At 33.9% G+C, this 13063-nt stretch overlaps 1 protein-coding gene across 1 annotated transcript; it reads right to left on the bottom strand.

The window, feature by feature from the left end:
* Positions 1-10340: 10340 nt before the first annotated feature.
* On the bottom strand, positions 10341-12583 carry LOC116124633 (F-box protein At1g10780-like). Its single transcript, XM_031410356.1, has 4 exons — positions 12406-12583; positions 11164-11908; positions 10696-10976; positions 10341-10600 (listed from the first exon to the last, which is right to left on the bottom strand). The coding sequence occupies exons 2-4, from the start codon at positions 11903-11905 to the stop codon at positions 10364-10366; spliced, it is 1260 nt and encodes a 419-aa protein (XP_031266216.1). The 5' UTR covers positions 11906-11908; positions 12406-12583; the 3' UTR covers positions 10341-10363.
* Positions 12584-13063: the final 480 nt, after the last annotated feature.

The raw sequence follows: 13063 nt of genomic DNA on the forward strand, positions 1-13063 counted from the left end.
CATACATTGCCGTGATGAAGACTGCAATTCTGAAACTGATTTGGCAGAGAGTTTATTGCCGCAGCGACAAAATACCTTTGACGTGTGAAGTCTGCACTCCCAATTTTCCAATCTTCCACCTTAAAACAAGCAAAACTAAAGGTATAAAAACATAAATAAGTTATGTACCTCAACGTGGGCATTACAACCCCCCCTTCATTAGCCGATGCACAACGACTTTCACTCTACAACACTGACCCGACGGTAGCCCTTTCCCCTTTTGAGTAGCTTACTCACCTATCAGTCATTCGATGCACATTGCACTTATATAGCCTATAGTAGCCATTTTCGAGCCTAACTCTCAACGAAAAGCACCAATGTTAGAACTTAAGCCCAAGAGAGCCCAACCCAAAGACTGACCTAAGTAGGCGAAAAGCCTCTAGGTACCACACTTAGTGTGTGAGATCTCAATGTGGGATCCTAACACTCTACAATCCAGCATTCTTTCTTCTAAAAAAAAATCAGAAAAAAAATCAGTAACTATTAGTTGTATCATGCAAAATAATATTACATACATAAATTTATGAAGAGAAAGTGAAAGGAAATGGGTAGAGAGATGGGCTCTGTCATTAAGTTTGGATAATTTTGTTAGCATCTTATCATAAAACATGTCATTTTTACAATGGAAAGCAATTTACTAGTATCCCCCACTTTTAAATATATGTTTTGTTTGACAAGTTAGCCTTAATTAAAGTACTACATGACATTATAATTTCTAGATATACTTCATGCTATTTTGTATTTTTGTTATAATTTTTAACATTTAGGTGCATTTGGATCGGGCTAATATAATATGGGGGTAATCTTTGTTTATTTTGCAAGATTTCGTTGTTGGATTTTGCAAGTTTCGTTGTTGGTTTGCAAGTAATGAAATATTATGGGTATCTTTTATTGCAAACAGTTTTTTCTTTGGTAATGTAAGGATAATCAGATACCCTCCCCAAGGCTGTTATTAAAATATTACTGGGTATTATGATTTTATACCTATTTACCCTTAATTAAATACCATTTAGGTAATTGCCCCCAAATGTCTACCAAATAACAATTACCCACCCCCCTACATTTGAGAAATTAGCTAAAACACTCCAGCCACAAAAAGTTTAAATTTAACAAAATACCCCTACCCCCACCTAAGACCACTACTGGTCACGGGCCACCATCGCTAGCCGTCGACGACATTGCATAATGGCCCGCAACTGGTGATCTGGCCGGTTGTGTGCCGCTAAAGCTATTTCATGGCCAAAGATCATGGCCACATATTGGCCATGAAACGTCGTCGTTTCACGGCCAAAGATTTGGCCTTTGTTAGCGCTCGGCCGGCCATATACGTCGGTCATGTGCCATTCGTCGACTACCATCGACGGCCAACGGTGGTGGCTAGCTCCGAAAGTACTTGGGGTGGGTGCGGTATAATGCTACAAATTAAAGTTTTATATGGCTAAGGTGTTTAAGCAAAATTTAAAATGTAGGGGTTAATAAATTATTCAAAATAATATTTAATTATATTTAAAAAGGAGGCAATTTAGTAATCTATATACATACTCACCCATTATCATCCCACCAAACATATTACTCATTAATTTATTGAACTAATCAAACACATTTCCTAAACATTTTTTAGTAATCTTCAAAATGATCTATCTTTCTTAATATAACATCCCCCTAATAAAACATTAAATGATCCAAACGCCCCCTAATATTACTAAACCTTAACCCAAATTTTCTAATCTTGAAACCTTTTGTTTAATTTCAAATATTAGTTGGTTTGATAAAACTATATTAAACTATAGAAAAAGTAATCGCACAAAATGAATCTAAATCTGGAGAAGAAAAGTAAGTTTCAAATTTGAAATTAGGAAATTAGGATGTAAACAAAAAACCTAATTAAGTTTAAGATTGGGGGAAATGGATAAAAAAAACCTAATTGGTTTGAATTACGAAAAATAGACCTAATTAAGTTTAAGAGATATTTTCAGTATTAAATATGGTTTAAAGTAGTTCTTTTAATTACAAAAGAGGTGTATTTACAATGGGGTATAATGATCAATTAGATGGGGATAAAAAATCACTTCCTTTTTCCTATTAGAACACGATTTAGTGATCTCAAGATGTCGAGAATATTTCAATGTGTGTATGTGTGTGTGTATATATATATAGTCTTTTTATAAATAAAATATGTCAAAAATATCAACTTTTTTGTTATTGGTTAGAATACAGGTTAAAAAACTTTATAATATATTTAATACAATACATGGTGTTGGAATTGTTAGGTGGTAAAGAAATAATTACTCCAAATACTTTTCACTCTATTGGATTGTAAATTATCCTATTCCTTTGTTGAAATTGACAAAAATATAACTTTAGTATAATAATTGATAAATATAATATACATGTTATGACTATTATGTCCTATGTTTTTTGTCTAACTATATGTCAGATTGTATATCAATTAAACATAACATTACTCTTAATATAAAATAATGATTACTCTATGCTATGTTTTTGTCTGGTTATATATTTGATTGTATGACTCATTGTAAAAATAACTATTCTTAATAATAGCATGTATACCATGTAGAAATAATATCATAACATTTATACTCAAATTTTTAACAAAATCACATAATAAAAAAGGATACTTGAGAAATGTTTGGTAAAGTTAGAAGAGTTTTAGTTAGCAGAAGATCTTTTCAAAAAATTAACCAAAATTCTTTCATCATAGCTGTTACACTTTAAAAAAACATAGATTTAGACTAAGAAACAGGTGAGGTAGCTCACTATACCTCATACTAAACAAATAAATAAATAAATAACAAATCACGGTCATTGCGGACCAAATTGGGTTCTGGAGTGTTGAACCTGGGTGTTTCAAAATCAGCCTGGATTCTGTCTCTCCGAAGAATCAATACATACATTCAAACATTTCTAGATTGCTCAAGTCTCCAAGCTAGCTTGATAATTGCATAATTCACCATTAGTCTCTAATTAACATAAAATAGTTTCAAAGCCCACTAGTTAAAAGTCACCCAAAACTGAGTGTACATTTTTTCCATCAACTAATCTGATTTTCACCATCGCAACAATTTTCCATTGAAATTCCAAAAGTTATGATTAGAACTCCAAATGCTGTTTCAGAATGTTAATAATACGACATTTGGCCTCAACGGGAAGCAAAAGCATTGTTATGAAACTATTAGTTTCAATCACTAGTAGTCAAACTGTTGATCAGAGAACTATAAAGAAATTAACAATTAATAGACTTGCCACATGTGAGCTCTATTGAATTCGAACTATCTTGCGTTAATGCATCTAAACCTGCAAATCTCGTCAAAGAAACACATCTGAACTGCTGTGGCTGCCTTCATTTGAAGAATTCTTATTACCATTGCCTTTAAATTTTTCCCATACTTCAACAGGCTCAAGAGTGCTCATTTTCTGTTCAGCATTAATGGTGACTCCACTGTGACTACTACTTCCTCCAAACATGGAATCACAACCTGATTCACCCTCTGACACTATAGTCTTGGGCACACCATGCAATCTGACTATCTCTTTGAGGTAAGTCTGAGCCAACTGATCTGCATTGGTGTTCTCCTTTACGGGAAGGAAATGGGCTGATTTGGTTAATCTATCCATAATCACCCATATAGCATTACACCCTTTCTGTACTCTGGGGAGACCCGTGATAAAATCCATTGAAATGCTCTCCTATTTCGACTCTAGAATACTCAATGGTTAAAGCAACCCTGACGGCCGTTGATGTTCCGCTTTCACTTGCTGACAAGTTAGACATTTGGCCACAAACTCTGCTCTTGGGTCGGTAGCGAAATCCGTTTAGAGACAAGTTGGAGGAGCCTCCAAACGTGCATATGATTTCTTAACTGTAGACTGAATTTTCTACAGATTCTTATTTAATGTATAAACTATATATTTGTGCCCTGATCTTGGTTCTAAGGAACGATCCATGTCGTAAATAATTTTTGTTTCTACTGCCATGACTTGATCGTTTCCTAACAATACTTTCCCATTTTGCCCTTGTACTTTCTATGAAATTCCATCTTTGCCCTTTAGTCAATTATGTAATGCTTTCTCTCTCTAGCTACCATACTCGTAAAATAAACAGTAAAACTCACTAAAATCTATATATTAAGAAAATATACATGTAAATGAGTATAAAATAATGGGCCCATAACTAATTTTTCTTCATATACAAAACTGTACGTTAACAAAATTACTCAAAAATAAACTCGACAGTGTTGCCAGACCCTTCCGCTTCTTGACGCTCCACCCGACCGCATCTCTCCTACTACCTACAAAAACATTAAAAACAACGGTGTGAGCACTAATTGCTCAGTAAGTAAACCCGCTATGCTACTCTTCTCTCTCTGTTGCTCATATTCTGAATTTCTTTCCTTACATCATCCTTCTTTATTCTTCTCTGTTCTTTCTCTGTTTCTAAATTTGTTCTTTCTCTGTTTCTAAATTTGTTCTTTCCCTGTTTCTAATTATGTTCTTTCTCTGTTTCTAATTTCTCACTACTCATGATAGTAGGCATGGTATCATGCATAGGTATGATGCAAATGCACAAATGCATAAGATGTGCAATTTCTTTTCTGTTTTTCCGTTTTCTTATTCCGTTTTCTGTTTCTTTTCTCTATATTTCTTTCTATGCTTCCTTTCTTTCTTTCTATTCTTTCTTTCTTTCTTTCTTTTCTATTCTTTCTTTCTTTCTATTTTTTCTTTCTTTTCTATTCTTTCTTTCTTCTCTATTCTTTCTTTCTTTATATTCTTTCTTGCCTATCGGACTCCGTTGAGGTATGGATTCGGAACCCTGGCCATGTGAGTGGGTATAGTCCTCATCTATATGCACTTCTAATGAACTGTACAAATTCTTCTTTCTGATTCTGAGGCCGCTCACTAAAGGCGGTGTGCATGTAGGTATGCTCTACTGGGTACAGTTCTTATCCACATGCACTTCTAACAAACTACACAAATTCTTCTTTTTTATTCCGAGGTCGCTCACTAAAAGCGGCATGCATGTGGGGCTATTCTTCTCTGTCACTCACGGGTTCCCCATCACAACAACCTTCTCTTCTCTTCTCTTTTTATATTTCTTTAAGTAAAATTTCAGATTTGAATTATTCTTTAATTATATTTCTCTAGATAATACTTCTACATGTAATTTCTTTTCTTTCTCTTTAATCTTTAATATTCTCATACATGTGTATGTGCATGGAAATATGCTCATTCTTTGCTATTCTTTCTAAATGCAAATGTGAGAATGTGAGAATGCATTATGGCATATAAAAATATCATTAGAGAACTAGTATTTTCTACCAACAATATTCCCCAACTTGAAATCAGTCATAGATTATTAGACTAAAAATAAACTAATAAATTGGAAGCACTTTTGAGGTAGTCATACTACATAGGTCATATTCAAGAAGGAATCCCTCGAGTTATACACATCGCATTGCTATGATCTTGGTCTCATTTTAAACCTTAGAGAAAGGGCTATAGCTCTTATGTTTAGGTCTCAACCCAATTCGATCGGTAAGATGCCCAAAAATCACTTAGAAGGTCACGGATTTGACAGGGCAACCTTGGTAACATGCTACTTTAAGGCTTTTCCATACCTATTTACCTCCACTTACTCACTAACCTTTCCTAACCATTCTCCCCTATGAAAACATGTTAAAAGATCAATAATAGACAATCAAACTTCAATTCTTTCCTTTCTCTAACCCTTTCTTCATTAGGGTTTAGCCAACTCTTGCATGCAATTTCTCTTTGGATTTTCATCAAACACTTCATGTGAACATGCAACTACCATGCTGGCTACACTTCCACAACTCTCTAATTCCACCAAATTGTGAGCCAAAAACTCAATAATTATAGCATCAAACCTGTCCCTTTTCAACATTTCTCTACACTTCAAAATTCCATCACTAATTCTTCCATAACTTCACCAAATCATCACATAATCATACACTACTTCTCATGGCTGGAAATTACACATCATTAAACATAAAAAACAGTCAACAATTCTCTCATATCATCACATACAAACATGCAATAATTCATTCAACACAAGTCTTGCTCAAATTAAGGTTCAAACTAGGTTTACTTACCTTGAATATGTGAGATCACTTCCCTTTTGCTCTAAATCTCTTCCTCTTGGACCTAGATCATATAAAAACCATAAGAATTTAAAACTTTAAAGTTTATCACACTCCTTTTGCTAGAATCTTATCTTAGGATGCTTTAGGGTTGAAAATCTATGAAAATCCAAGCCAAATCCTATGATTTCCCTTTGAAATTTAGTGAAGAAAATTGAGAGAAAATGGGGAGAATATGTCGTGAACAAGGGCTGCATTTTGGGGTTTCTTCAAATGAAACCTTATATCAAATAATATAAGCATGTATTCCCATTTTTCCCTTGCACTTTCTATGAAATTCCATCTATGTTCCTTAGTCAATTACAATAATGTTCTCATTTCCATTGCATTCTCCATGTAATTCTACTTCTTTTCACTCCCCACACTTTCAACTAATTAAGAGTGAAATGACCATTTTACCCCTAGTGAAGTTTTAAGGAATTTTCTTCACACTTGTTCAAGATAACTCTAGTAAAATTCAACTAAAGGTATTAGGGCATAAATCAAGTTACGTACCTTGATGTGGGCGTAAAAAATTACAACAATACCCTCATTTCCATTGCATTCTCTGTAAAATTCTACTACTTTTCACTGCCCACATTTACAACTAATTATGGGTGGAATGACCATTTTACCCTTAAGGAAGTTTTCTAGAATTTTCTCAAAAATATCAATAAGGTCTTTGCCCCAGCGAAGCTTTTCCTTCGCCTCGGAGAGACATTCCAGAGCATACATTGCCGTGATGAAGACTGCAATTCTGAAAACTTGATTTGGGCAGAGAGTTTATTGCCGCAGCGACAAAATACCTTTGACGTGGTGAAGTCTGCACTTCCCAATTTTCCAATCTTCCACCTTAAAACAAGCAAAACTAAAGGTATAAAAACATAAATAAGTTATGTACCTCAACGTGGGCATTACAACCCCCCCTTCATTAGCCGATGCACAACGACTTTCACTCTATCAACACTGACCCGACGGTAGCCCTTTCCCCTTTTGAGTAGCTTCACTCACCTATCAGTCATTCGATGCACATTGCACCTTAATATAGCCTATAGGTAGCCATTTTCGTAGCCTAACTCTCAACGAAAAGCACCAATGTTAGAACTTAAGCCCAAAGGAGAGCCCAACCCAAAAGACTGACCTAATAGGCGGAAAAGCCTCTAGGTACCACACTTAGTGGTGTGAGATCTCAATGTGGGATCCTAACACTCTACAATCCAGCATTCTTTTCTTCTAAAAAAAAAATCAGAAAAAAAAATCAGTAACTATTAGTTGTATCATGCAAAATAATATTACATACATAAATTTATGAAGAGAAAGTGAAAGGAAATGGGTAGAGAGATGGGCTCTGTCATTAAGTTTGGATAATTTTGTTAGCATCATTATCATAGAAAACATGTCATTTTTACAATGGAAAGCAATTTACTAGTATCCCCCACTTTTTAAATATATGTTTTGTTTTGACAAGTTTAGCCTTAATTAAAAGTACTACAAATGACATTATAATTTCTAGATATACTTCATGCTATTTTGTATTTTTGTTATAATTTTTAACATTTAGGGTGCATTTGGATCGGGCTAATATAAGATAATGGGGGTAATCTTTGTTTATTTTGCAAGATTTCGTTGTTTGGATTTTGCAAGATTTCGTTGTTTGGTTTGCAAGTAATGAAATATTATGGGTATCTTTTATTGCAAACAGTTTTTACTGTTGGTAATGTAAGGGATAATCAGATACCCTCCCCAAGGGCTGTTATTAAAATATTACTGGGTAATATGATTTTTATACCTATTTTACCCTTAATTAAATACCATTTAGGACATAATTGCCCCCAAATGTCTACCAAATAACAATTACCCAACCCCCCTACATTTGAGAAATTAGCTAAAACACTCCAGCCACAAAAAAGTTTAAAAGTTAACAAAATACCCCTACCCACCTAAGACCACTACTGGTCACGGGCCACCATCGCTAGCCGTCGACGACAATTGCATAATGGCCCGCAACTGGTGGGATCTGGACGGTTGTGTGCCGCTAAAGCTATTTCATGGCCAAAGATCATGGCCACATATTTGGCCATGAAACGGTCGTCGTTTCACGGCCAAAGATTTGGCCTTTGTTAGCGCTCGGCCGGCCATATACGGTCGGTCATGTGCCATTCGTCGACTACCATCGACGGCCAACGGTGGTGGCTAGCTCCGAAAGTGACTTGGGGTGGGTGCGGGTATAATGCTACAAATTAAAGTTTTATATGGCTAAGGTGTTTAAGCAAAATTTCAAATGTAAGGGGTTAAAATAAATTATTCAAAAAATAATATTATATTAATATTTAAAAAGGATGGCAATTTAGTAATCTATATAACATACTCACCCATTTATCATCCCAACCAAACATATTACTCATTAATTTATTTGAACTAATCAAACACATTTCCTAAACATTTTTTTAGTAATCTTCAAAATGATCTATCTTTCCTTTAATATAACATCCCCCTATAATAAAACATTAAATGATCCAAACGCCCCCTTAATATTACATAAACCTTAACCCTAAATTTTCATAATCATTGAAACCTTTTGTTTAATTTCAAATATTAGTTTGTTTGATAAAACTATAATATTAAAACTATAGAAAAAGTAATCGCACAAAATGAATCTAAATCTGGAGAAGAAAAAGTAAGTTTCAAATTTGAAATTAGGAAATTAGGATGTAAACAAAAAAACCTAATTAAGTTTAAGATTGTGGGGGAAATGGAATAAAATAAAAAACCTAATTGGGTTTGAAATTACGAAAAATAGACCTAATTAAGTTTAGAGAGATATTTTCAGTATTAAATATGGTTTAAAGAGTTTTCTTTTAATTACAAAAGAGGTGTATTTACAAATGGGGTATAATGATCAATTAGATGGGGATTAAAAAATCACTTCCTTTTTCCTATTAGAACACGATTTAGTGATCTCAAGATGTCGAGAATATTTCAATGTGTGTATGTGTGTGTGTATATATATATAGTCTTTTTATAAATAAAATATGTCAAAAATAATCAACTTTTTTGTTATTGGTTAGAATACAGGTTAAAAAAACTTTATAATATATTTAATACAATACAATGGTGTTGGAATTGTTAGGTGGTAAAGAAATTAATTAACTCCAAATACTTTTCACATCTATTGGATTGTAAATTATCCTATTCCTTTGTTGAAATTGACAAAAATATAACTTTAGTATAATATAATATGATAAAATATAAATATACATGTTATGACTATTATGTCCTATGTTTTTTGTCTAACTATATGTCAGATTGTATGATTCAATTATAAACATAACATTACTCTTAATAATAAAATAATGATTACTCTATGCTATGTTTTTGTCTGGTTATATATTTGATTGTATGACTCGATTGTAAAAATAACATTATTCTTAATAATAGCATGTATACCATGTAGAAATAATATCATAACACTTTATACTCAAATTTTTAACAAAATCACATAATAAAAAAGGATACTTGAGAAATGTTTGGTAAAGTTAGAAGAGTTTTAGATAGCAGAAGATCTTTTCAAAAAAATTAACCAAAATTCTTTCATCATAGCTGTTACACATCTAAAAAAACATAGTTTTAGACTAAGGAAACAGGTGAGGTAGCTCACTATACCTCATACTAAACAAAATAAATAAATAAATAACAAATCACGATCATTGCGGAACGAAATTGGGTTCTGGAGTTGTTGAATCTGGGGTGGTTCAAAATCAGCCTGGATTCTGTCTCTCCGAGGAATCAATACATACATTCAAAACATTTCTAGATTGCTCAAGTCCCAAGCAATAACTTGATAATTGCATAAATCACCATTAGTCTCTAATTAACATAAAATAGTTTCAAAGCCCACTAGTTAAAAGTCACCCAAAACTGAGTGTACATTTTATTCCATCAACTAATCTGATTTTCACCATCGCAACAATTTTCCATTGAAATTCCAAAAGAGTTATGATTAGAACTCCAAATGCTGTTTCAGAATGTTAAATAATACGACATTTGGCCTCAACGGGAAGCAAAAGCATTGTTATGAAACTATTAGTTTCAATCACTAGTAGTCAAAACTGTTGATCAGAGAACTAAAAGAAATTAACAATTAATAGACTTGCCACATGTGAGCTCTATTGAATTCGAACTATCTTGCGGTTAATGCATCTAAACCTGCAAATCTCGTCAAAGAAATCATCTGAACTGCTGTGGCTGCTCTTCATTTGAAGAATTCTTATTACCATTGCCTTTAAATTTTTACCATACTTCAACAGGGACTCAAGAGTGCTCATTTTCTGTTCAGCATTTAATGGTGATCTCACTGTGACTACTACTTCCTCCAAACATTGAATCACAAACCCTGATTCAACCTGCAAAAATGAGTAAGTGTGAGCTCAATTAGTTATGCTATCTTTGAGGTTAATTTAGACAGAAAACTGACAACATTAGAAGATGGTCAACATACATTTTTCAGGCTGTTTCTCTGGCAAAGAGCGGCAAACATAGCCCCATGGATATCAAACTTCTGCAGCTTCGGATGAGTATTGAAGAAATCAACAAAATCAACCTCTGGAAAGGGCTGAAGGGTATCGAAGTCTCCAGTGAATTCAACCTTCATGTAGAGATGCTTCACCTCACTAGCCCATTGAAGCATTTTGCTTATTGCATCCCAACACCACTGGACCCCTCTCATGGTCAAGGACTCAAGGGCATCCAGTTTCCCAAAATCTACCATGTAGACTCTCCCTGAACATTTACAGAACATATTATCAGTCACATTTATAGTTTATAGAATCAGGAACTTTTGTATCCACCAAATATTTAAAAAGTAAAAAAAAAAAAAATATATATATATATATATATATATATGTATGGGCATAAATAAATAACATAATCGAACTTCCTAGTAAATAACTCCTAAGCAAGAAATTACCAGCATTATTGGAAATTGAAAGATTCCTCAAGCATTCTGTCTCTTGAACCCTAATCCAACTACAGCCTTGTATCTCAAGGAATTCAATTTTTGGACAAGAGAGAGAAAGCGAGCTGTTACCCGAGCCATAAAAATCCAGCTTACACCGTTCCAAAAGCGGTAACTCAATTGAAACTGACGTAACCCCTTCGCAGCCAAGCAGCAACAAGTTAGTCAAATTAGGACAAGCCCCAAGGGCAGTGGACAATGCTGGATCCTTCAGTCTCGCACCAACAATTTCAAGGTTCTGAAGTTTATGGAAAACATCCCAACTGGGTGAATTAATCATTAGAACACCCCAAAGCTTTAGGGACTCCAAATTCTTTGCACTACTAATGCAATCCAATTTGGAAGGCCTCTCAAGACAGTGCTGATATTCGGAAAGATTATCCATTCGAAGCTCCAGATGCTTAAGTGTTGAACCTGCAAGCGATAGCCATGAGGCGAGGCCAGCACTAGAAAATGGGCTATACACAACGAGCTCCTCCAAGCAAACAATGGATGAAATCATCTTCCATACAATAGTATCAGGACTGTCACTACTAGTGTGGTTGTCGAAAGAGTTTCGAGGGAAATACAGGCTTCTAAGGTAAGGAATCGAGTCCTTCCATCGCTTGGATACACAATTACATGTTGCTACATCTCGAGCATTATTCATATGTGATAAAATGTAATGAACAATGGCATCAGGGAGTGAGTCCATTTTCTGAGGAAAACAATCAAACAGGTAATAGTCAATAACCAAAGTGCTAAAAACATCCATATAATTCAGGTAAAATTAGTCTTTAAATTTCAAACTTTTTATCATGGGAAACCTAAAGATAGAAAATTTAATTCACAAAGGATTCATAAACCAATAATTCTCATAATAAACCAAAAAAAAAAAAAAAAAAAAATTACATCTGATAGTCAATGTGGCTAACAATATTCATAAAGATGTCCATAATTTTATCTCATAATAATTCAACACAAAGCTAAGAAATGGGGAAATCATACTTTTTTTTCCTAATAAATGAGAAACCAGATGCAATACAAACATTTGAAGCAAAACCTAGATGAAATTTAATCCTAAAACAGACATAAACAGACGAGATTGGAAAAAAGAGAAAGATTGGAAAAAAGAGAAAGATTCTCAGCACATTTAACCCTAAATCAACAAATCATTCATAAAACTCAAATCGAAGACAAGATCAAGAGCCTTACAGTTACAGATTCAAATCTGTTAAAAAGAGAGACGACACAGATCTGAAAAAGCAAAAACCCAACTGGTGTTTCGAAAGAAGACTGAATATATATAAGTTTTAAGGAGTGAAAAAAGAAAGAAGAGGGAGCGGAATATGAAGGGAGGGCGTTAAGGGTTTTTTCAAATTTTGAAAAAGTTAAGTTAACGGGCACCAATTGAAATGAAATGAAATTGTTTTTGTTTTCTCTCTCTGTGCAAAAATGAAATGGCCCGCTTCATTTTCAAAATTTTGAAATTTCTTACCGTTCAAATTATTAGGGAGCCTTTGATTTTAAAGGACACTTATTTTAGGTATTATCATTTTGGTCCTTGTGTTTGTCTTTAGTTTGGTTAAATCTGAGAACTAAAGTGATGCTATTTAAAATGGTTATCTTTGGGATGATTAAAACTATATGGACAACAATAATATCTAGATAACTAGATCCGTATTTTGCTTGCATTAGTGCAGAAACTAATGTATATTATGTATGATCCGCGTACCCCAATGATGACACGTGTAAGACGCAGGTTCCGTCGATCTCGATGGTGTGTGATGTCAACGGTGAGATGACTAGTGTGATTGGAGAAAATAGTGTGAGTGATTGTAGAGTATTGAAACTGAGGGAAGCTTTCTGTTTA

The sequence above is a fragment of the Pistacia vera genome, unplaced genomic scaffold (assembly GCF_008641045.1).
Source record: "Pistacia vera cultivar Batoury unplaced genomic scaffold, PisVer_v2 Contig1038, whole genome shotgun sequence".
Lineage (NCBI taxonomy): Eukaryota > Viridiplantae > Streptophyta > Magnoliopsida > Sapindales > Anacardiaceae > Pistacia > Pistacia vera.